Source organism: Podarcis muralis, chromosome 17 (assembly GCF_964188315.1).
Source record: "Podarcis muralis chromosome 17, rPodMur119.hap1.1, whole genome shotgun sequence".
NCBI lineage: Eukaryota > Metazoa > Chordata > Lepidosauria > Squamata > Lacertidae > Podarcis > Podarcis muralis.
In genome coordinates this window covers 5,903,793-5,928,868 of record NC_135671.1, presented here as the reverse complement: position 1 = coordinate 5,928,868, position 25,076 = coordinate 5,903,793, and the positions used below count along the sequence as shown (strand labels likewise).

General features: G+C 41.8%; 1 protein-coding gene across 7 annotated transcripts in view; it reads left to right on the top strand.

The window, feature by feature from the left end:
* Positions 1-25,076, top strand: part of PAX5 (paired box 5) — a 233,501-nt gene that overhangs the window by 114,496 nt on the left and 93,929 nt on the right. For 6 of the 7 annotated variants that reach the window (XM_028711498.2, XM_028711500.2, XM_028711501.2 and 3 more), the window contains one exon: positions 7,042-7,171. In XM_028711498.2, coding sequence (XP_028567331.1) covers positions 7,042-7,171 — 130 coding nt within the window. Of the gene's footprint in view, positions 1-7,041; positions 7,172-8,398; positions 8,699-25,076 lie in introns of those variants that run through there. The other variant, XM_028711505.2, reaches the window with a different exon arrangement.

Here is a 25,076-nt window from a genome sequence, read left to right as displayed (position 1 = left end):
AATAATCAGCCAGGGCTTAAAAGAGGAGCAACTGAAAGTAAAAGTTGTACAAAAATAGTACTTTTCGCCTTTTACACGTGTGTGTGTGTGTGTGTGTGTGTGTGTGTATTTGCCACACCCCTTCTCCCCTGGAAAACGAGGAGAGGTGGTTTCCTCAATGGGGAGGAATGCATACATTTCTTTTGTCCCGTTGTCATCACTGGCCAAACAAGCTTTGTAGGTTTTTGAAATTCTATAAAAACATCACAAAACCTGTTTGACTACAGCCAGTAATGGAAAGCATTGGAGATTGGTATATATATTGCAGTGGAGTGCAAAAATAAATAGTCTGTTAAGACTGCTGGTTGAAATAATAAAGAAACTTAAGGTTTATTACTCCTGGCAAACAAAGTCATTCTGAGTAGAAGTTTACACTAACTGACTGGAGGAGAAAGCAAGCAAGTAAAGCCCAAGGGGAAAAAGAAATCTTTGGAGAGTTACTTAAGAAGGAATCAGTAAGGGAAGAATAGATTGCCTTTTTGTCTATTTTGTTCAGGTAACCAATTACAAGTGTTGTTGCTATAGTCCCAGCAGAAAGATGGTGTGCATTTACAGATAAAATGCAATGATTAGTTCCATCATATAATCTTCAGTTATTTGAAGGGGGGGGGGGGGACTGGAATAAAAGAAGAAGAAAATGTCAGCCTTTTGGCAAAATCAGTTGGATGGTGAATGCAATAATAGCTAGGGATGATCAAGGTATGCATGCAGGGGAGCTGAGGAAGAAATAAGGTTGAGCTGCAGACTTAAGAAGTGTAGAGAAAGATTTCAGTTCAAGCTTCATTGAGTGTGACTGTGACTAAAGGACGGAGTAGGAAGCATTACTCTTCTTGCTGAGAAATATTATTAATAATTCAATTTCTTACCTATCCTTCTGGGACGCGGGTGGCGCTGTGGGTAAAACCTCAGCGCCTAGGACTTGCTGATCGCATGGTCGGTGGTTCAAATCCCCGCGGCGGGGTGTGCTCCCATCGTTCGGTCCCAGCGCCTGCCAACCTAGCAGTTCGAAAGCACCCCCGGGTGCAAGTAGATAAATAGGGACAGCTTACCAGCGGGAAGGTAAACGGCGTTCCGTGTGCTGCGCTGACTCGCCAGATGCAGCTTGTCACGCTGGCCATGTGACCCGGAAGTGTCTGCGGACAGCGCTGGCTCCCGGCCTCTAGAGTGAGATGAGTGCACAACCCTAGAGTCTGGCAAGACTGGCCCGTACGGGCAGGGGTACCTTTACCTTTACCTATCCTTCACTGTAAAGTCCCAGGGCAGGTTACTTCAATTTAAAATGCAATATTTAAATCAGTTTAAAGCAAACTGCAACCATATCTATCTGTCTATCTATCTATCTATCTATCTATCTATCTATCTATCTATCTATCTATATCTATCATCTATCTATCTATCATCTATCCATCTATCTGGTGTCAAAGGCCAGGGTAAAGAGTTGTTATCTTCTGAATACAATGGAAACTACATAAAGAAAGTGCAGTGCTCACCTGCCCATGGGGCTCAGTGAGGCAGTTGCCTCAGATGGCAGACTGGGGAACAGTTGGAAGGGGTAGCAGATCCATGCCTCAAGGAGTGCCCCATGCTGTTTATCACCTGTTCCCCCTCCTCTGTTGCTATCACTCGCTCTTCAGTCTCCTTTTTTCTCCCAAAGATGGAAGGGGGAGTTAGGCTGCTGCTTTGGGTGGGTGTGGTTTTGGCACTGGCAGGGGTGGTGGCTTGAGCAGTGGCGGTGGGTGGTGACTTTGAAGGTGGTGGGAGGCAGCATTTTCTGTTTTGCCTCAAGCAGCAAAACATTGCTGACCAGCGCTGTGATGGTTCTGTGGGGAGGGAATACCACAGCTTAGGGGCTGCCACAAAGGATGCCCTCTCCCTGGCAGCTGCTCTGAATTTCTGGGGGTTGTGGAACCTGAGACTGTCTGAATAATAATAATAATAATAATAATAATAATAATAATAATAAATTTATAATAATAATAATAAATTTAAATTCCGCAGCCACTCTGGGCAGCTTCCAAAAAAAATTAAAGTACTGTAATACATCAAACATTAAAAGCTTCCCTAAACAGGGCTGCCTTCAGATGTCTTCTAAAAGTCTGGTAGTTGTTCTCTTTGACATCTGGTGGGAGGGCGTTCCACAGGGAGGGCGCCACTACCGAGAAGGCCCTCTGCCTGAAGGGTAGGAGATGTTATTTCAGAGATTTGGGGCCTCAGTCATTCAGGGCTCACTAATGTGAGGGCTTTGAATTGGGCCCAGAAATAAACTAACAATAAATCAGAAACCTTGTCAATATTATGCAACTGATATATAGGTTAAACTGAAGAACATTGTGTTCAGCGATTTCTAGCTTAGGTTATTTGGTAGTCTTCCCCTTCTGGGTCAATTCATGAAGTTGGGTAGGCTTATGCTTCCTTCTCTAGCACAGATAGTGCCTGAAATGGACTCTGTGTAGCTGGAGAATGGTGTATTTTCAGGGACTTGAAGGCAGTATATATTTTATTTATTTGTTGCATAAAATTTACACACCATTTAACTTGTAAAAAACAACAACAACCCTGAAAGTATGACAAACCATTGCTTGAAGAGTACACATGTTCATTTCTTTTCTTTTCAGAAAAATATCTGTAATGGTTCCATCTGCGTTGCTGGAGGTAGTGTGCCTCTGAAAATTAGCTTCTGGGACTCACTGCTCGCAGGTTTCCCATAGGTGCATGGTTGGCCACTATGAGAATAGGACATGGGATTAGATGGACCATTTGCCTGGTGCAGCAGGGCTTTTCTTAACTTCTTACGTTGTTCTTTGGTCAATAGGTTTTGCAGGGTTTTTCTCAATGCAATGCAGGAATAACATAGTATCACTGTATAGTTTACTTGAACTTATACATGTGACTGTCCACTGCCACAAGGGGGCTCATTATTTTAAGGACAGAGAGGCAATTCAATAAAATAGTGTTGAGGACAGAATATGACAAAGTTAATTGACAGTGGAGTGTGCAGAAGAGGCAACATTATTGCAACTCAGGAAAGAATTTGCCGACAAAATGGGGTCTGACAATCCGGCAGAAGGATCAAGAGGTGAGAGTGGAAGAATGAAACACAGGGAACAAATAAAATATGTAGCAAGAAGAAGAAAAAAGGGTGATGCACGAGGAAATATGTGCACAGTTGTATGTATGCTGTGAGTTTACAGCAGCACAAATAAGCCACAGAATGTGGTTTGGTCTGTAGATTTCAGCATTCTGATCTTTTCAGTTTTCTTAAAAAAAGATTACGTTTCCAGACCTTGTGTTTGCAAAGATATGGTAAACTGTAAGTAGTTTAAAACTGTTTTAACATCGTTTTCTAATTGTTGCAACCCATGCCTGGACCTTAGGGTGAAGAGTGGGTTATTATTACTATTACTATTGTGTCTGCTGCACCTGGTGAAATATCAGCAATCCAAAGAGTAGCCATGGGACGCGGGTGGTGCTGTGGTCTAAACCACTGAGCCTAGGGTTTGCCGATCGGAAGGTTGGCAGTTCGAATCCCCGCGATGGGGTGAGCTCCCATTGCTCAGTCCCTGCTCCTGCCAACCTAGCAGTTCAAAAGCACGTCAAAGTGCAAGTAGATAAATAGGTACCGCTCCGGCAGGAAGGTAAATGGCATTTCCGTGCGCTGCTCTGGTTCGCCAGAAGTGGCTTAGTCATGCTGGCCACATGACCTGGAAGCTGTACGCTGGCTCCCTTGGCCAGTAAAGATGAGTGCCGCAACCCCAGAGTCGTCCGCAACTGGACCTAACGGTCAGGGGTCCCTTTACTGTAAGAGTAGCCATTTTGGATTTCCAGCACTAGGGGTGGAGATTCAGTCACCTTTTATCTTCCCCATATTCAGATTAGGAAACATTAGGAGTGATTACATATAAAATCAATTTTTTTTTATAGTATGCAACTATTTTTGCAAATTGTTGGTGTTTTAAATTGTACATCACTATGGTTGCTTTGAGGAAGGAAGTTTAAACTTTTGCTTGCGTATTTGTATTTACATACTCCGAAAATAATTGTGACAGGAATAATAGTGATGATTTCTGCTGCTGCTTCTGTTTTCCCCCATTGTGATTTTTCTATTATTTTTACAATGGTGTATGTTCCTTGAGTGGTACGGCAAGTGATAAACACAGTCCATATTGTGGACGTTGTTTATGCCACAAAGAAACAGTTATACATGCACCTTATGATCTTGAGCAGGACTGACCAACTTCTTTTGCCCAGGGAGGTCAGAAGCCAGTCCAGTTGTGACGGGGATAGATCCTCTGGCCACGAAGTTGCACTTCACACTTGTGTTCACTGGCCAGAAGAGTCCTCTTTGCAATTAATGTGAGGAAGCACAAGAAGCTTCAGGGATTAATGCAGACATTTCTGGAACATTTGGGGTTGACAACTACTGACAACTTTGGAGAGAAGCTTGAGTGCGTCACTGTGTTTTGCCAGGCTAGCAATTCTCTAAGGCTCAACCCTGTCTCACTAGTTTTGCCACACAAAGAGAGGATGCCTCTGAGACCTCTGCTATATCACAGAAACCTGTTGGGTATTATGTCATGGTGCTCAGCATTGCTGCATTACACAGCATCCTGTTTTTGACCTGTAGCAATTCAAATGCCCTTGAAATGTGAAGCATTGTTGTGCGGGGAGAGTGGGTAATCTTGTAATTTTTTTTCCCTTAAAAAAGTTGTATGAGTGCTTTGACAGATCAATGAATAAGCTTTCACATATCTACAGTAAATATCCCTCAAAACGGTTCCATAATTGTTGAGAGCATGAGATGGAGTTAAGTTTGTTACTTAGTATGGAGCTATGGGCATTCCCTAATAGGTGGTCATGACAATAGCCAGACCAAAATGTCTATTGCAGAAGAAGCACTGATTGCATTGCTGATGTGTAGTTCTGGTTTCCCCAGGGTATAAGCGCTCTCTCTCTCTCTCTCTCTCTCTCTCTCTCTCTCTCTCTCCTTTGAAAGCATGCAAAACAAGCAAGACCTTTCTGTTTAAAGAGACTTTGTGAATCAAGGCTGGGATGTATCTCATATCCCTGGTTGTGGGATGTGTCTGAAAAACTATAGGCAGGAATTGAACATTGGGCTAAGGTGAACGTTCTCTCCACACAAACAATTCAGCTTGCCTGGCAGAATGTTGTTATTATTTATTTTATTTATTAAATTTCTATACCACTCTTCATCTAAGGATCACAGGGTGCTTAAGGCACCAGGCGAGCCTACCTGGGGAGAGCATTCCACAAGTGGGGAGCCACCATAGAAATAACCCGTTCTCATGTTGCTATCCTCCAGACCTCTCGCAGAGGAGGCTCACGAAAAAGGGCCACAGATGATCACAGGACTTGGTTTGGTTCATAGGGGGACAGGCAGTCCTTGAGAATGTTACCCTTTCTCCCCCCCCCCCCCCGTGTGTTGCTCTGGGGGTTCTGAGCCAATTTCAAGGTAGGGGACACAGGGAGAGGAGGGAGGGGGGAAGCCCTACTGCGCTTGCAGAAATCCTTGCACAGGCTTCTGCTAGTGCGACTCATTAGTTGTATCAAGCCCTTAATCTATATTACGAACACTTGTTGAGACTTGAGGGGAAATCCTAGTTCCTACCTACTTAAAGGCATGTGCCACAGAAATGAGTGAGATTCATTTCCAAGCAACAGTGTATAGGAGGAATTGATTTGTATGTCCTATTGTATTTAGGGCACTTGCTTTCATGCTAGCACTATAGGATAAGGGTGCAAGTATTTCACTGCAAACTATATTAGGTTATGTTATTTATTTATTTTAATGTTCCTTTCTGCCACAAAGTTATATTCAAGGCAACTCACATGTCATTGAAAAATTAATGAAGTAAAAATATGGTAGCAGTACAAACCCAAGAGCAGGAGACACAAACCATATCCGAAAGCAGCAGTAAAAGCAAATCAAAGCAGCACCAACAGTCCACAGATAATAACAAACAATATCCATAACCAAAGACAATGACATTAATAATTATCAGCTACTAATTAATTTAACAGAAACCATTAAGCAAAAGGTCAGGCAAACAGGACAGCCTTTTCCGATACTTGTTACAGTCACGCACACTGCTGGCTTGCTACTCTTTGCAGTGATTCTGGTATTAGTTTGGTACTGGACAGGAGGGTTACCATCAGCTCCTTATTTCAAGGAATGGTACCTTATTTATGAACCTTATGAACTGCAATAAGCAATTTTGATTTAATACATTACACAAAGTATTGTTCATGTCCTGAGGCATGCAATACATCATTTTCTTATGGCCTCACAATCTGTTCTGTATTACGAAGCTCTTCAGGTGGCAACCTAATAGTAATGAAAGTCATGGCAGAAGAAAGCCTGAAAAGCATTGATGAACAACAACATTGCCAGTACTTAACTGTATGCAGCAGTAAAGCATGTTATTTTTCACCAATGTTGTTCTGCCAGAGCTAAATCCTTGTTTAGACATGCAACCATTTTTCTACCACAGCAAGAGGAATTTTATGGAGTCACATCTTCATAGTTTCCCCAAAATAATGTTTTAAACTTGTGTCGGCCAACACAAATTCAGCAGTCCCCCAAGTGCATAAGTTCTCAAAGTGCCAAAGTGTTTTATTAGCTCAAAATGTTTTACAAGTTTTGCCTCTGATGAGGGAATTTCCTAATTCTGTAACACATTGGGCATAACAAAATGTTTATGCACTCTGAAAACTTGTTTTCCATCCCCCTCCAGCACATACTTAGCAAACTACATAGTTTAAGCTTACAAAACTCGTATTAGCATATGATCTAATCATAGATAGAAGCTATCCACGTGACATGTGAAACAAATAATAATAATACTGTGTAAAATAATAACAATTTTCACAGGAACCCACTTTATAGCTTGGTTTTATCATGCATTAGGCACTGATTTTTAATACTCAGTAGATGTATTAATACTCAGTAGATGTATTAAGTTATCTCATTTTTTCTGCTCTCAGTCAACAGAATACTCAGCCATGGCATCACTAACTGGTGGATTAGATGATATGAAGGCTAATTTAACAAGCCCTACTTCAGCAGATATAGGAGCCAGTGTTCCAGGTCCACAATCATATCCTATTGTGACAGGTAAGGAAAACGAGATGATCTCCCAAGAGCATGTTATTAATGGACATACTGTATGAAATGGCAAGTGGGAGGAGCTTATGGTGATGTAGTAGGAGGTTTTGTCATTCCTTGATGAAACTGTCTTAGTTTTGATGTTTGATATCTGTGATACCTATGATATGTAAGGTTTCTTACAGCAGCCCGTGTCCAGTATAGGTTTGCCATATAGTTATTATTTCAAGGAGTCAAATATTTGTTTGTGAGAGGCACCATAACTGGAACATTAATACATATTGGCCAAACTCCTAGGAAAGTCAGCTCAGTGTTACATTAAAGATTTTCTGGGAGATCAAATTCTACAGGTAGTGGCTAAATTTTTACCAGTGGCAGTGGAAGGATAATATTTGGGACTTCAATTGTTACTGTGTACATTGTGTTTGTTTTTACTATTATTACGGTCTATTGAATGTATTAAAATGATGATGGTGAACAAGAGGAGTATAGCCTAAAAAGCCTTACAAATTTTCTGACATATGCTATTTTCTTATGGTCTCCTTATTTTGGAGCTTGGCAACTCTACTCTTTGAACGATTGATGGGAGAGGCCTTGTTCTGTATTCCCTTGATTTGGTGCTTGAAGTGGGTTTTGGCGAGGGCGGGATGCCATCTAATTTACTTTCAGGCAGACCTAAAAAGACTCCACTTCTTTTCAGTGGGTTTAATTGACTCTGGCCTAATTTGAAGCGAAACCATCCCAGTTAATTTGGGTGAGGGCAGGGCTGGATTTAGATGAAGAGAGGCCCTAGGCTACTCCACTTGTGAGGCCCCTCCCAATCCCTCACCCTCACGACTAGAAGAAAATGGAAGAGTGTTATAAACAAAATTGAATGAAGCTAAGCATGACGATGGGTATTTAAAATTCTGCAATTCACAATTTCTCCTCTAAAGGACATCAGAAAACTCCATCAAAATTTGTTTGTCTAAGTTTGTCACTTTCAATGTACTGAATGCTCAGTGTGGACAACCTCTCTTGAGACATCGTGGCCCTTAATTCATTTTTAATTCTTTTGGGTCTTGAAAAACTCCTCTCTCCCAATCAGTTAGTGACCATAAAGCTAAGAAATAGCTGCAAAACTGCTTCCACATTAGGAAAGGTCATCTGAATTTTTTCCTTGTATATAGTTTGATAAAGGTCTGTACAAGACAAAGAGTGCTCTGCTGTAAGCCCATGACTTTGTCTCACGTACAGGTGAAAGTGCAAAAGTTCATCAATAGGTTTCAGGTCCATATCTTCTGGGGATGCTTCCATCAACAGTTCAACACCTTGCTGAATTTCTTTCTTAGATGCTATCAGAATAGCAAGAATGGAAAAACAATTGTGCAACATCACTGTACACAGTACTTCTTTTTAAATTGGCTTCAAGTGCATCTAATATAGGAATAAAGGATTTTATCCTAAACTTATCTCTTGCAGAAAGTGCATCTAAGGCATCAGGTGCACTTCTGTCATTTCTTTGTCGTTTCCTCACTCTTTGTCTCCTAGTTTTGTAGTTAACATTTGGCAAGGTGGCTTGTTTCTCAAGCTCATCAAAATCTCCTCTTTAAAAAATCCAGAAGTGAACTATACAAACTTGCACAAGAACTCAATAACAGGTCTGATTTCTGAACGGCTTTACTGACCTTGTGAAAATGACCTAGCACACCGATTTATATCTCTAAGATTCTGCAGATTTTGGCTGTGAACTAGGGCCCCGCATTATTTTCCCAAGTTGGGCCCTAGAGTTTCAAATTGGGCCCCACTAGCTGGTCCTGAGTCTCACAGTTGCTTGGCCCGAGTTGCCCTGCCCTCACATGAATGAAGTCTTGGGTTTGCAATTTTGGGAGAAAGGAGACTGCCCTCTGGGGGGTGGGCAGGCTGGGGAGCCCCCCTAGATTTAGATGCCCTAGGCTTCAGCCTACTTAACCCATACATAAATCCGGCACTGGGTGAGGGCTTCTCCTTTGCACTCACAATATCAAATGACCTGCTCAGCTTTTGCCAATAGTTGAAGACTTTCCTGTCCTCAAGAGCATTACATGATCATGTTGATGACTGGCTTATTGGATTATGCTGATGATTAGAAACTGTTTCATTCCTAGTTCCCACATCTATAGCATGTTTAAACTTTTATTATATATATATATATATATATAACAGTATTTGAATACCTGTTGTAGAAAATCAATCAGTAAATTATTTTATAAATAAATAAATTACACTACACACTGAGTTCAAGGGTTTCAGGCCTGCAGTTTGTATAGATCAGGGGTCTGCAACCTTTAAGACAAAAAGAGCCACTTGGACCCGTTTCCGAAGAAAAAACAACCTGGGAGCCGCAAAACCATTGAGACATTTAAAGCATGCCCTCCGATCTGACAGCGGGTGGGAAGGTGACGTCGGGACGGTGCGTGACTAACGCACGCACCGCCCCATGTGACGTCACAGCCAGTACAGCGCCCGCCACAGTGGGGAGTGTCTGGGCGCACAATGCGCCTCCTCCCCTCGCTAGTATCCGTCCCGGAGCCGCGGCAAAGGTGTAAAAGAGCCACATGCGGCTCCGGAGCCGCGGGTTGCAGACCCCTGGTATAGATGAATGGCTTTTGGAGACTTATATGGGAAATGCCTTTTCATCCTACCTCTCACCTAAATACATACAGTACAAGCAGCAAAGATTTGCTTTGCTTTTATGCTGGAAGTCCAGAATAGATGAAGAAGATGAGGATTTAATTAGCTATGTTTTATGCTGGTTTATTTCAGTGCTTGAGCAATGAGGACCATGGGGGTGAGTTGTGGGGAGGGGAGGATAGTTAAGGGTTGCCTGTCCCAGGCAGATAATGAGCTAGAAACAGCTCTGGGCATGGAGATATACCTTTTCTTTCTTACTTGTGATCCACATTTAGTGTGATGAGATTGCGTTTATTTTTAAAGCGATGCTTGAAATCCTTTTGGGGTCAAAGAGGTTTGTATTTGGATACTATGTAGAATTGGAGACTAGCGCTTACTTTATAGACAAATGGATACAATGTAATTGGCACATTAATTAGCTGAAATGTTAATAAAGACTTGATTGATTGAGAAGAGGCAAACAATAAGTCTTAAGTAATCACAAACCTTTATGCTATACAAAGTCCAGAATAAATTATGCCTCTCTCCACACCACTGCTTTTCTTTCTCCCCTGCCCCTTTCTGACTCATGACACCTTAATTCTGTTTGTATTTGGCTTTTCTCTTTGTTATTATTTTTGTTTGTTATGGGTTTTTTGGGGGGTAGGCTGTATGCCAAGAGCCTTCAAATCTCTGGATCCAGCAAGTGTTAAAATCTATTCCTGGAACAGCCAGACTAGCTTCCTAGTGAGGTAATAGGCCATTAAGGAAACAAAGGAAGTGGCTCATTGCCAGAGAACAAATGGGTGGGCCCCCTCCCTCCCCAACTCGCATGTAGTTAGAAAAACAAAGTTGAGAGTTGAGTTTTAGTGGGCCCAACTGTGACTAACTGACATCTGTAAACTAAATTGTTATCATCGTTATTTATATGATAATGCACATAGGAATGAAAAGATCTTCCCCTTTTGGTTATGTTAGTTTCTCATTTTACTAATTTTAAATTCAGTCCTCCACATTTCTGCAGCAATTTGTGGTTGTTGTTTTTATTTTTTTTAATCCTCGTGAAAATTCATGTTCTAATGTGAATTTCTCCTTAAAAACACATTTTTTGCAAGCATTTCCCCTGAATATACTGAATTTTTGTATGTTATTTTCACTACTATATAATTTTTGATGCACAGTTTCTACTAATATATACAATTTGGTAAACAATGTTTGGCTGGAGAACTGCAGTGCAAAATTCGGATAAGTGTGGATTTTGAAGGATGGCTATATTTTAGTTTTCCTATTTATTCTGAAAGTGTGGATTTGATAGTTTCACCTTTAAGTGTGAATTGAATTGAATTTCTTCCCCCCATCCCTAAATGCACCAAGAGATTCTGTGCTGTTGGTGGTGACAATGATGGCTCTCCTTGTCTGTGACCACCTCTGGCAGTGATTGGCTCAGCTGTCTGTCTATAATGGAGCAGACTGTAATGGAGCAGTTGTATGGCAGTAACTGACTAGCTGCTTGCCAGTCAAAATGAAGTTGGCACAGAAGGGCCTCTGGCAATCATTGGCTAAGCTGCTTTGATCTGGGAAGGGCTGGGCAGGGAGATGTTTTAGCAGAGGAAGTGGTAAAGGAAATGGGGTTTAAGGAAAGCTAGACTGGAAGATGGGATGCTACAGGTGAATGACAGCAGGAGATTAAGAGGGAAAAGAAAGCTGGAAGAGGAAATGGGAGCAGGAACAGTAGAGGAAGGCAAGATCTAGTAAGCCTCTGGGTATGTAGAAATCATACCCATGGCCCCATTGCGCTCCTAAACTGCCACCCCAAGCTCTCTGTTAACAGGGAAATAAACATTGCAGCAATATTAATACTACTCTGAAAAGTGTTTTTGTCTCAATGTGCCACAGTTCAGTGAGCGTCTTTTATGGTTAAGATCAAGAAAAAACATAATTACCTTAGTATTATTATTAAATGAATGTAAATCAATATTCAACATATTATGCTGTTGCTTATGTTAGTGAGCTACTCTTGGTTATAATACTCTACCTTAAAAATATACTAGAAATAAAAAGAAGCCTCGAAAAGGGCAAATAAATTAGGGTTGCCACCTTTCCCAGAGGGGAATAAAAATCTGTCAGTGCTCATTTGCATATGATTTATTTAAGCACATGCACATTATAAAAAAAATCAATTGATTAGAATTGTCTGGGTGACAAAAAAATAGCCAGTTGAAAAGGAGACATCTACCCCCACCCTAGCAAGAAAGAAAGAAAGAAAGAAAGAGAAAGAAAATTACTCATCCTTTAAAATAATAATAATAATAATAAATAGTTAGTGGCATAGAAAGCCTTTAGTTAGATGGAAAATGTTTAGCTTGGAAAGCTAATAAGCAAGCAAGCGAGTAAGCAAGCAAGCAAGCAAGCAAGCACCATTATAATATACAGAAAGTGCTAAATTGCTTTTATTTCCTTTAAGCACATGTAGTTCAATCATATGAATGTTTGCTCAGATGTAATCCTCAGGTAAGCGTGCACCAAACTGCACTATTAAGAGGAAAAGTTGTAATCCTCTGTAGTGGGTTGTGTACAATCATCTAGTGCAATTGTCTTCAACTGGTGAGTTAGAAGAGCATTGGCACCAAGTTTGTGGGGGCTGCAGTCCACTTTCTCTCTATTACAACCACTCCGTTTTCTTCCCCTGCCTCCCCCACTTCTACTCTGCTGTGCTCTCTTCCCTTCAGCGCTGTCCTGGTTGCTTCATTCTTGCCTTCCCCCTTCTATTATTCCTTCATCTCGCTCCCCACCCATACTTTCCCCATTCTCTTTCTCCTTCCATAAGCTTGCCAGACAGGAAAGTCCTACCTATCTCCTTTTTTCTTTCTACCTCTCATTTTCGGTGAACTCTAGTGCCAGGTGGTAGGTATCTTTCTTGCATTGAATTATTGGCACTACTGTTTGTTAAGGGTTGCTGGGAATTGTAACTCTGTGAGGGGTAAACTACAATGCCCAGAATTATTGGGGGGGGGGATGTGCCTCGAATATGCTTTGTAGTATGCACAGAAGCCCTAGTCTGAATGTGCAAGGCATTTTCGGAGTTGTTAAATGACAAGATCCTCAGGGTCACTTAGTACACCTTTAGTTATGCCGTAACTTTTAAGAGAGCTTGAGTTTGCACCCTTTTTTGTAAATTTAAAACATATTGTTTGACTATGGAGATTCTAGTAAAAAGAAGAAAGAGTAAAGAAAAAAAAATAGCATAGAGAACAAGTAAGATGTATAACAGAACCGAACTTTGTGAAAATCTGAAATTTCCTATCTTGGGCTATTTGGAGTTAGCAAGGATAGCAAGAATACTGTATCTTTCAAAAATCACAAACCTATATGTTATAACATCTTCATTTTGTGTGGGAGACCCAAAAGTAGTGTTGTGCTTAAAAAAAGAAAGAATTGTAAATGGCACCAGAAGTCATTGACTGAATAGAGGAAGTAGTTCTGTTTCATGAAAATAAAACCGCTGAATTCCTTAGTGTTCCACGATTCAACACCCAGCAGGATATTAATGTGCAAAATGCTTAAAAGCCCCCATATTCTGGAATGAAGAGAGTTTGAGAAATGGGTTTTATTGTGGCCAAGAAAACTAATCTGGTTCTTTTGATAGGGCTGAGATCTGCAGTTCAAGCTTCAGCAGTTTTTATGAGAATGTCTAGGGACAGAGCTTGGCTTCCATTCACAAACTGACCTACGTCTAGTTTGTATTGTGAGTCCTGAGTTCTTAAGCCAACTCATAAAATAGTTTAATCAATGCAAAATAGGCTGAGAACCATGCAGATAAGAGAATTATGGCCACAGTGTTTCATTGTTCTTGTTTTCAAGCCTTTGGCTGAAGTAGGAAAGCAGCATTGAGAAATAATAATGTAAAAGATCCTCCGTGCAGCTGTGGTGTCAGTCTGAGGTTTGCATTTCCTAGCAGATTTGCAGATCTGATCTGTAGTAATATCATTTGAATGGGGGTGGGGTGGGGAGTACTGTTTAGACATTGGCATTCACATCAGCATGTCCATAAAAATGGGCCTAAATTATGGTAAAAGGAAATTTTGATGACACTTTTCTATACTGCTTCATCCACCAACTTGCTTGTGGTTATGGACCACTGGCTGAACATCTGATTAGAGAACTAGTTGATTTCTCTCCATCGTTTTTATGCCACATTAAATATTAAGTTAAAAAAAACCTCGCTCTTACTGCCTGCTGCCACGGTTCATAAGCGTGCTCTCCATTTGCAAGCCAATGACATGTGCCCAGCTCATTACTGCTGTAGTCAGCATTTCCTGAGCAGCCCCTGATTGTTACTAATTACCTGCAGATGCATTTTCTCTGCTCTGCTGTGCTGACTTCAGCTTGGTCGCTATCACTTTGAGAGGACAAAGTGGCACTGAAATTGACACCTTTGCTCGCCTCTCCAATAAGGCACAGAGGGCAGATTGACAAATCCACAGGCAACTCTGACTGCAGCTGGTTGGAGAGTCACTTTGCATTAGCAGTGCCCAGAAATGAGTGGATGAGAGTGCTAAGCGACCTAGCAAAAAGGAACTATATGAGAATATTTCACTTCAGCGGGATCAGATGTGAACTGTACAACACACAATTCCAAATGGCATAACTGCTTTGTGGGTATGCCTTTAGAGACTGTTCAGACTGACAAACCAGGTCACTTAGTTCTTCAAGAGAATTTGAAGATTTGAAAAATCTCTCTTTCCCCGACATGCTATCGCTATAACTTGCTGTGTTACGTTCAGTAGCTTTCTTGGATGAGTGGCTGAGCCAATCCACACAATGATCTAGTCAGTATAGTCTCGTGTTTTTTCCTGCACTGCATCACTTCAGAGTGTAGGTAGGGGAATCATATGTTTGAATACATGCAGGTTATCATAAATACATGCAACTTCCACCAAAGCCACTCCTGAAATGCAAGCAATCCTCAGAGATGGCTTCCAATGAAATACATAAAGCAGTGAAGGAAAATTCAGGAGAGATTAATGATGCATACGTGGAAAATGGTTGAATGAGCACATGAGCCTCTTGGGATCTCAGCCATAAAATGAGAAAAGTCTGTTTTCTAGAGAAGATACTTGCAGGGCAAATATCTAGAAGTGAATCCAGAAGCTGTGAACCTTTCAGGGGAACAAACTTGGTATTCTTTTAGGCATTACTGTCCAAAGAGGGAGCATAGACAGAGCAGGGCTGGAGCTGAGAGATTGACCCATTTACAACTAACCTCTGCGGTGGGGAGGGAGCCTTGATACACAGTGCTCCCCATTGAAGAAGTTTATCATAAACTTGTGTATGTGTGTGTGTGTGTGTGCAGGTGGGGGGGGGAGGCTAAATGGGCACCACCCCTTCAGCCCTGTTCTACTCATGCTCCCTTATCAAGTGATGTCACTTGATGGGGGCTCCTGTGTTTCCATATTAAAAAGGTAAAGGAACCCCTGACCATTAGGTCCAGTAGTGGCCGACTCTGGGGTTGCGGTGCTTATCTCGCTTTACTCGCCGAGGGAGCCGGCGTAAAGCTTCCAGGTCATGTGGCCAGCATGACTAAGCCGCTTCTGGTGAACCAGAGCAGCACATGGAAACACTATTTATCTTCCCGCTGGAGCGGTACCTATTTATCTACTTGCACTTTGACGTGCTTTCGAACCGCTAGGTTGGGAGGAGCAGGGACCGAGCAATGGGAGCTTCCTCCGTTGCAGGGATTCGAACCGCCAACCTTCTGATCAGCAAGTCCTAGGCTCTGTGGTTTAACCCACAGCGCCACCCGCGTCCCTTGTTTCCATATTACATCTTCATTAATAATAAATGAGTGTGTTTGCATGCACACAGACACATGCACACAGACACCTTTTAAAAACAGTGAAATAACTGTTATCTTTGCCAACATTGTATTTTATTGATTTGCTCCGACCTTTCAAGTGCCCATGAAAAGGTCCTGGCTCTCTTGTTGTCCTCTGTGTCTGCACCCTCAGAGAGATATAGAGAAATGAAGAGAGGATCACAATCTTATGATTCTTCTTCAGCTGCAGCAGCAGTGAAATTACTGCTCACTTTGTATTCATAGTGCCAGGGATTTGAATAAGGAACCTCACATGGGATTGAACTGGGACCCAGTCTTGGTACCAGCATCTTCTTTAAGCAAAGCAGAGGAGTGTTGCCATGTGCAACACTGGCCACGGTTATCCCTGTGATTGACAAGAAGTATAAAGCCTTTGGATTAGCTGGGCCTGCTACAAATTCCAGAAGTCCTTGCTGGGCCAACAGAATAGTGGCTTCTGCCTGCTGAACTTCAGCCAGCCTGCTCCAGACCAGACCCCCCCAGCTGATCTGGGGTGGCGGGTCACAAGTGTCAGAACAGTGATTACACAATAGGTCTAGATTGTGCTATGGTTGCCTGCAGCCCCACACCCTGGCCGTAATAGAAAGCATTCCTACTCACTGTGACAGGCTTTGACCCACCATAGGGGCCAACTTGTGTGGGTGATTCGGGTGTATGTGACATTGCACATGTGTCATCAGGAGGGGCTGGAGCCAGGCTTTAGGAAGGTGGGAACAGGGCTCTAGGACCCTCTTGGAGCACCACACCTCCCTCCCTAAGCCAGGCAGAAGCTTCCCGGGCTTTGGGAAGGAGGTGCCAGGCTTCTGACAGGATGCTGGAGCCCTCCTGTCTCCTTCCCAAAGCTCTGTACTTTTGGGACATCAGGGGAGCCCGGTCCCTTCCCCAAAAATAGAGGAGCCAAAAGGAGCACCTAGAAGCCATGACCCTGGCACCCACCACAATATACATACCTAAATGCACAGAGAAAGAGGAGCTGGCATAAAGCTGGGAGCAAAGTCCCCTTGAAAAATGTCATATCAAACCACAGAGGGGGAGGAATGGCTGGATGTCAGTCATGTTGTATTACCTTCTATGGGCTTTATGAGGAGGACCCAGTCACCTACAATATTTCATTCACAACTTCAGTTTAAACTGAAGTACAGTAAGGGCACTGCCCCTGGCTGAAATGCGTTCGCCCTCTCATATAGCAACACGTGCTCTGTGTATTAATTCTGCTTCACAGGGGCTTTTGTAAGGCATGCTGAGATAATGCGTGGGAATACTACAAAGCAACATAACTGGGAGTGGTTGTTTTGTTATTAATTTTCTGAACCCTCTTCCCCTTTCTTGGAAATTGGTGTTGATTTTAATAATCTTCAATTAAAAATATTTGAAGGAGGCTGGTTTTAGTGAGAAAGTATGCTATTTGGGTAAAAAGATAAATAATTTCATATTATAGTACACTCCATTGAATTCTGAGCAGACAGGATCTCTAAGGACTTCTAGGTGAATGCGATCCACCTCTGGTGACCAGATACTGACATAACATTGTATCATAGGTTAAATTTATACTACTTTCTATATGCAAGTCTACATGAGTAATGGGATGCAGGTGGCGCTGTGGTCTAAACCACTGAGCCTAGGGCTTGCTGATGGGAAGGTCAGAGGTTCAAATATCCACGATGGCGTGAGCTCCCGTTTCTCGGGCATTTCCGTGCGCTGCTCTGGTTTTGCAAGAAGCAGCTTAGTCATGCTAGCCATATGACCCGGAAAAACTGTCTGCGGACAAACGTTGGGTCCCTTGGCCAGTAAAGCGAGATGAGTGCTGCAACCCCAGAGTTGTTCACGACTGGACTTAACTGCCAGGAGTCCTTTACCTTTACCTTACAAATAAGATTTATCAGAATAACCATAATATATTTTGCAGTATGCTTAGTAATATGATATCTAAGAGGCAAATGTAAACAATTCATGTGTATCCTTGTAACTAGTGAAGCAGAAGTCATGTTCAGATGCAAAAAAATATATGCCTGCAAGCTATAGAGTAAAGCAAATCTAGAACTGCTGGTATTTATCAAGCAGGAAGCTACCCAGACAACCAGCAAAGGCTGTGAAGTAACCAACATTTAAAAAGAATGGTTAAGGAAGGCAGGGGAATGAAAGAGAAGCTACATGAATCCATTTTATTATAAAATATGCTGAAGAGGTACCCGTTTTTAAACTATTTATGAAAGTACATCTGAATCTGGTTTCTGGCTTCATATTATAATGTTACTGCCTTGGTCGTATTGGTGGATTATGTTCACTAGCAACAAGAGTGGGAGCTGGCGAAGAAAGAGAACGACCTTGCAATGCTGATTCTTCTTTGATATCATGAACTATAGCGTCCTTCTATGCGGCTTGGCAGCGTTGGAGATAGCATGTTGCAATGCTTCCATTCCTACCTGTCAAGGATGCAGAAAAGTATGCTTGGCTAGAATTGTTCCACCCTGTAGGAGCTGTCCTGCAAGGTGCCACAAAAGTTTGATCTTACCCCACATGCTGTTTAATATCTATGTGAAGCTGCTGTGAGAGGTCATTTTGGAGTTCGCTGTCATCAATATGCTGATGAAATCCAATTATCTCTCTCCATTTCTATCTCTGATTTCTAATATTATAAGGCAAAACTTTCTGTGTGCTTATGTACAGTTGAAGAAGTAACATGCTATCACTCTCCTCTCTTAAAACGCCAAACTGTCTAATTCATTAGTTGGCAGTGCTTGGGGGAGATTGTGTCATCTGATTTTTTAAAGTACATCTACCCACCCTCCCCACCTGTTCAAGATAGCTTACAAATACTGTATGACAAGACCACCTTATCCTTTTCTTCCAATTTGATAATCGCTTACATGGAAAACATATAACACGATATGCTTTAAACCCCCAAGGTGCTTATGTGAGAGGTTGCTGGCCAACTCCAGGCACTCTTGCATGAAACTAATTGAGATCCATTTCACTTGGGTTTCAGGCTTGGTTCTGGAATAGAAACTGGCCTCATTGGCCAGTGGAATGACCTTTGCTGATTGGGGAGAGTACAGCTCTGTTCATTCTCTTGGACCTCTTGGTGGCTTTCAGTACTATTGACAATGGTGTCCTTCTGCGTAGGTGATCCAAGCTGAATGTTGGAGGTACAGTTTTGCAGTGCTTTCACTCCTATCTTGAGCACCAGTTTTAGAAGATGGTGCTGGGGAATCCATGGCAGTTATGCTTTGGGGTCCCATAGGGTTCTTTTCTATTACTCCTGACCAGGTGAGATGTGTGTGTGCAAACCTCTAGAGCACACAGTAACTGGCTGTAAGTGGATGGCTAAACACTTCAAGGATAAAGTTGCTTGGCTCCACAGTGATTTAGATGCTGCTATTGTGACAGTATCACCTGAAGTGTCTGATTTAACATTGATCCCGGTGTTCTGAGATCATTTCCAGTTGATGTGGCCTGAGGATGTGGACAGGATACTTACAGTGATGTACTTGACCACCTGCTCCATAGATTCTTGTTCATCCTGGCTTATTAAAGCTAGTTGGGTGGGGGGAACAACTGGATGGGCCAAGGGTGTGCTAAATGCATCCTTGCATAATGAAGTGGTGCCCACTGCCCTTAAAGAGGCAGTGGTGCATCCACTCCTCAAAAAGCCCACCCTAGACACATTGGAGTGTAACAACTATAGACTGGTCACCAACACCCCTTTCTTTGCAGAGGTAGTGAAGAGGATGGTTGTGGAGCAACTCCAGGTATTCCCAGAAGAGACATTATTTAGATCTACTACAATCTTGGTCCAGACCTGGCTTTGGAACTGAATCAGCCTTGGTCGCCCTAATAGATGACGTTTATTGTGTGAGGGACAGGGGCAGTGTGATCCTCTTATTTCTGCTCGATCTCTCAGCAGCTTTTGAGACCATTGACCATGGTATCCTCCTAGAACGACTTAGTGAGTTGGACATTAGAGGTGCACTATTACAGTGTTTCTGTTTGTATCTTCAAGGTTGTGTCCAGAGAGTAGCACTTTTTCATGATACAGTGGTGTATAAATATTTTGATGAATAAGACAAAGAAAGAAAGAAAGAAAGAAAGAAAGAAAGAAAGAAAGAAAGAAAGAAAGAAAGAAAAAGTCCTGCCGTGTGGTAGACTACATCAAAGCAAAACGTGATTTTCACAGAATAGGCTTGTATGTGTTGGTAAAACAATTTATACCACTTGCCTAGAGTAAATGCTTTTTTATTTCTTTCATGGCTTTCACAAACAGGTTCATTCCATATCACCACAGCTGTTCTCCCCCCCCCCACCTTATCTCTTCTTCATTCTAGTCATGATGAAAGGAGAAGTAAAAAGTTTAACTAACAGATAGTGCTCTGCTCCCTTCGACCCCTCTGGGATTGATGCCAAAGAAGCGACGAAAGGGCCATTTATCATTTAGTTAGACCACCTTATTTGACCTGCCTTTTATGACCTATTTTTGGATGATGATCCAAAATAGCTAAATTCCTTTTGTGTCAAATTGAAAGTGTAATGTGAAAGTGAAAGGTGGAGGAGAGGGTAGAAGAAAAACAAAAGAGGGAATGAGAAATAACCAAGTTTATTGGTGTTTTCTTTTACATCAAATCTTTTTTGTTTTCAACGTTTAAAATATTAAATTCCTTCTGTTTCCATTTACTCTCACCACAACAGCAATGACCACCAAACAACTGTCTATGACCACAGTCTTCAAAGTATATTGGGTTGAAAGAGCCAAGAATAGGAAAAGAAAAGAGAATGTAGGGGATGGAACAGAATGGAGTTTGGGAGCATCTGAGAGGGAGCACTGGGGGCTTGCTTCATATAAGTGTACGATGGGACTGTTTATTTAGCATAGAGGTTCAGCTGTGGAGACCACACTGATCTCACTTTTAAATTGCAGCTTCAGTGGCTGTATTTTATAGCACCAATTGCCATAGCTAAAAAGATTCAAAGAACTAATCACATGTAGTTCTCTACTACCAATGGAACCAAGAAGTTTTGTGTAAATAATGGAGAGTGAGGGAACCATCATAAGCCCTGGGCAGCTGTGCTGATTTACTGGGGAAGCACTTCAAAATTGGAGCAGGCTTGATTCTCTCCTTCTGTCTGACTTCTGTGATAGGCATGCTTTATAAGAGCCTCTCTTGCCTTTGCAAGGAGCCAATGCAAGCTCTCATTAGGGTACCTGAGCAGCTTTATGTGCACTTTTGGGATGGTGGATGCCAGCCAAGCTGATGGACTGGCATGCATTATTTTTTTAAAAGACCATTGAGTTGTGGAGCCAGTGTGGTGTAGTGGTTAAGAGCGGTAGGCTGGTAATCTGGTGAACTGGGTTCGATTCCCCGCTCCTCCACACGCAGCTGCTGTGTGACCTTGGGCCAGTCACACTTCTCTGAAGTCTCTCAGCCTCACTCACCTCACAGAGTGTTTATTGTGGGGGAGGAAGGGGAAGGAGAATGTTAGCCGCTTTGAGACTCCTTCAGGTAGTGATAAAGCGGGATATCAAATCCAAACTCTTCTTCTTCTTCTTCTGGTGGACAGTGATTGATGCAATGGGATATTTCCATAACTTGCTATCTGGTTTATGCTAATTTTAATTATAAAACATATGGTGATAAAATCTTAAGGAGGAATAATGAAGCAACCCTTTTTATTTTAAAGAAAGGTAGCAGCCTAAAAGATAGCCCAGGTTTATTACAATCTATATTGTAGAGAAACCTTTTACAACCACACTGTTTTTTTGGAAAAAATTGCTCTGTTACAGCCACCTTCTCCCCCCACAGTCGGAGGCAGTATGCAGTTGCTCAGAATCAAAAGTGGGGAGATTTGTTCTTACGTTGGTTTACCACTGTGAGAACAGGACGCTGATCCAGGTGGGTCTTTGGCCTGATCCAGCAGGGCTCGTCCCACATTCTTAGTTTGGTTGCCAAACTAGATGTGATGTTAAATGTGTGATTGCAAAGGCTGTGTCTATGTGATTATTATTATTCATTTCATTTCTATACTGCTTTATATTTTTAAGAAAAATCTCAAAGTGGTTTACAGCATATTAAAACATCAACAAAACAATCCAGAATCAAACATTTCTGAAGAAAGTCAAATATAGAGTATACAGTCAAAGCAACATAATTAACAGAAAACTAAAATATTATCTTAGAAATTTCAAAATAAAACATTACAAAGGAAGTCAACTACAGAATACATATTTATCACAAACAAAGTTAAAGTTAAACAAACTTAAACATTTCAAAAAAGAAAAATTGCTAAATAAAGTCAAATATAAAAAACACATTTAAAACAGCATAATTAACAAGAGAATAAAATATGATCATAAACATGACACGGCTGTTTGGCAGGCACAAAAAGATGGGGCAAAATAATCCAATTGTTAGGATTTGTTGTCAGGCAGAGTGGTTTCCCTCCGGTCTCACCAGGCGCCTCTTTAGTAGAGCTGGGTTAGTCTGGGCCCCGCCCCCTAGGCCAGGTGGAAAGGGCCTTGTAGGGAGCGGTCTTCAGCACTCACAGCCAGGTGATAATATTAATAAATTAAACTGAAACCATAGTTGTGGATGCGGTTGGTGAACCACAATCAAATTCACAGTGTGCAAGGAGGAGGTTAATTATTTTCCCCAACACTGACATCCCTATGAAATTTGCTCTGTCCCAAATTACTATTGCCCTAGAAAGCAAGCTGCAATGGTGAAAATAGACGCTTTCCTCCTGGGTCATTAGGATCTTTGCACAGAAGGGAAAGGGTTAGACACCCCTCCCCCTGCACCACAATATCAATCTTGGCCCCTCCCTGTTATTTCATTTTTTTTAAAAAATAGTCCCATTAATTGCAATCACACAATTAATTTCACATCTAGTTTAGCCTTTAGATGCCTGGTAATTACATAACTTTTTTAAAACGGATAAAAAGGGGGGTGGGGGAAGCCCTTAGCACCAGACACTGAGCTCAGGAATCCTGGATTGGAGAAGACACACTTCAGGATTGGACTTGGGTATAGAGGCCATAGCCCCTGGCAGGGAAAGCATATACCAAGTTTTGTTCTGGAAAATCAAGGTGCTGAAACCTTCTTTGAAGGCTAATACTAAAATTGTAAAAACGCTTGGGCTGATAATAGCAGATAAACAAACAAAACAGCTGTTTCTGTTGGGGCATTTGAATGATACTGAAACATAATCTTGTTGTAATACTGTAGAGTGTTGATCTGCACTATCGTATACAGTTGGGTGTTAGTAGATGCCTTCTCCAAGAGCAGCACAATACCAGATTTACAGCTCCCTCTCAATGTACTTAATAGATAAAAGTGCAGATGCATTTTCCAATAATCTATTTGTCACTCCAAATGGGGCCTGTCATGTTAAGGACTTGGCAAAGAGGCACATAAACTCTCTTCAAACAGCAGCCAGTTTCAAAAACCAGAAGTGTCATATTTAAGTGTTCTTGTCTCTCCATTAGACAAGAACTAGGTTTCCAGTGTGGGACCTTTGCTGCCTTATCCATACCATTCGTGGTAAAACTGCAGCATAGATTCCAAAAACAACAGAGACAGAGCAGGTTCATGGAACACCTGGGCAGAAACAGAATGGTTTTAGCTGAATGCAGCCCATCAGCAAACTGTGTATGGCAACCCACCTTCTGGTTTTGTTCCCTGCTCCTCGGATTGCAAAAACATGGGTTTGTCAAGCACTTGGGAGGACACAATACATAGCTGCATTCAGTTTGGTGGATCATAAAATGTGAACTGTTAACACAGAATTAGATCTGTGCTTTTGTCTGTCTTTCTTGCCACTGCACTACTGCAACATATGGATGACTTGATATTTATTGGAGAACACACTAGAAAGGATTTGTCTTGCTCTGACCCACTCCCCACACTTCCCCAAATGGCCATCTCTGATCTTGGCTTAGATTTGTAATTTGTGGACAAAAGCTGATACTGGGGTTGATAAACAACGCCACACATAGCAGACCTTCCAAGTGTCCCTATTTTCTAGGGACAGCTCCAAATTTACAGAAGCCATCTCGGTTTCTGATTTGATCCCAAAACGTCCCGCTTTTCCTTAGAATGACCCTATTTTCATCAGAGAAATGTTGGAGGATATTGAGTTAGACAACCTCTGAACCAAGGAGATAAGTAACTATACAACATCTGAAGACATCTGAAGGCAGCCCTGTATAGGGAAGCTTTATAATGTTTAATGTTTTATTATGTTTTTATATATGTTGGAAGCCACATATATATGTTGGGGTATAAAAATACTACTACTACTACTGCTACTACTGGAATAGGATGTCCCTATTTTCATCAGAAAAATTTGGAGGGTATGACATAGTCAGCTTTCCAGGAGGGAAAACTTAATGTTTATGTAGTCTTGCAGACAGGAAATGACCCCATGCTGAGTAAGGTGTTCCCAGCAATCTGCATGAGCTCCATGTCAGGTTCACTCTAGTCACTTATGCAAATAAGTGGTTAACAATTCCTCTGGCCTTGACGAATGGGGTAGTATGGTAGCAGATAACATTTTCTGAGCCTTTCTAGGGACAGCTCCAAATTTACAGAAGCCATCTCGGTTTCTGATTTGATTTGATTTTGATCCCAAAACGTCCCGCTTTTCCTTAGAATGACCCTACCTGGGTAATTAATGGTTAAACATGGATGAGGTGGTCAATCAGGCAGAGTTATCCTGCCCCCCCCCCCGCCCCAATCTGCAATTAGTGGTTTACTTCCACCAAGGAAATCTCCTGTCAAGGGCAGAGGGGCCAAGTGACTCATGGGCCAGGGGACATTCAGGGTGGCCATAGGATGAACCAATATGAGCTGAGCTGAGCTGAGCTGAGCAGAGGATGGTAGGCCACAGAGCCTTTGGCAACCTTGGCCCTGTGTGACTCAAGGTAAATCTGTCTTGTTCCCTGGGCTGGAAATAAAGATAATATAGAGAGAAATGGTCTAGCTAATGAAGAAATTAGTGCTGAATGATAGTTTCTGAAATAAAAGAGTAGTACAGCACAAAAGGTTAAAGATTCCATTGTTTCCTTGAAATAAAATTTCTGGACAGAATGGTCTGTACATTTAAAAAAAAACTTAGGCATACAGACGCTGAGTCATTAGAACAATATTTAACAGCTAGTCTAGAGATCAAGAGAACAATAAAAATCTCCTATGATGACAGCAATGAGAGAGGGTTTTTAAAAATAAAATAAAATAAAAACTACCCTGGAAAGTAATAATGGGCAAATTCAATTGCCCAAATAATAACTATGTTCTGCTATGACTTTAATCTGTTAAGAAAGGCAATTTATTGACAACAGAACTAATTACTTTCTGGGGCACACTAAATGAAAGGGCACCTCTGACTAAGTCCTAAGTAACACACTGGGACTGGTTC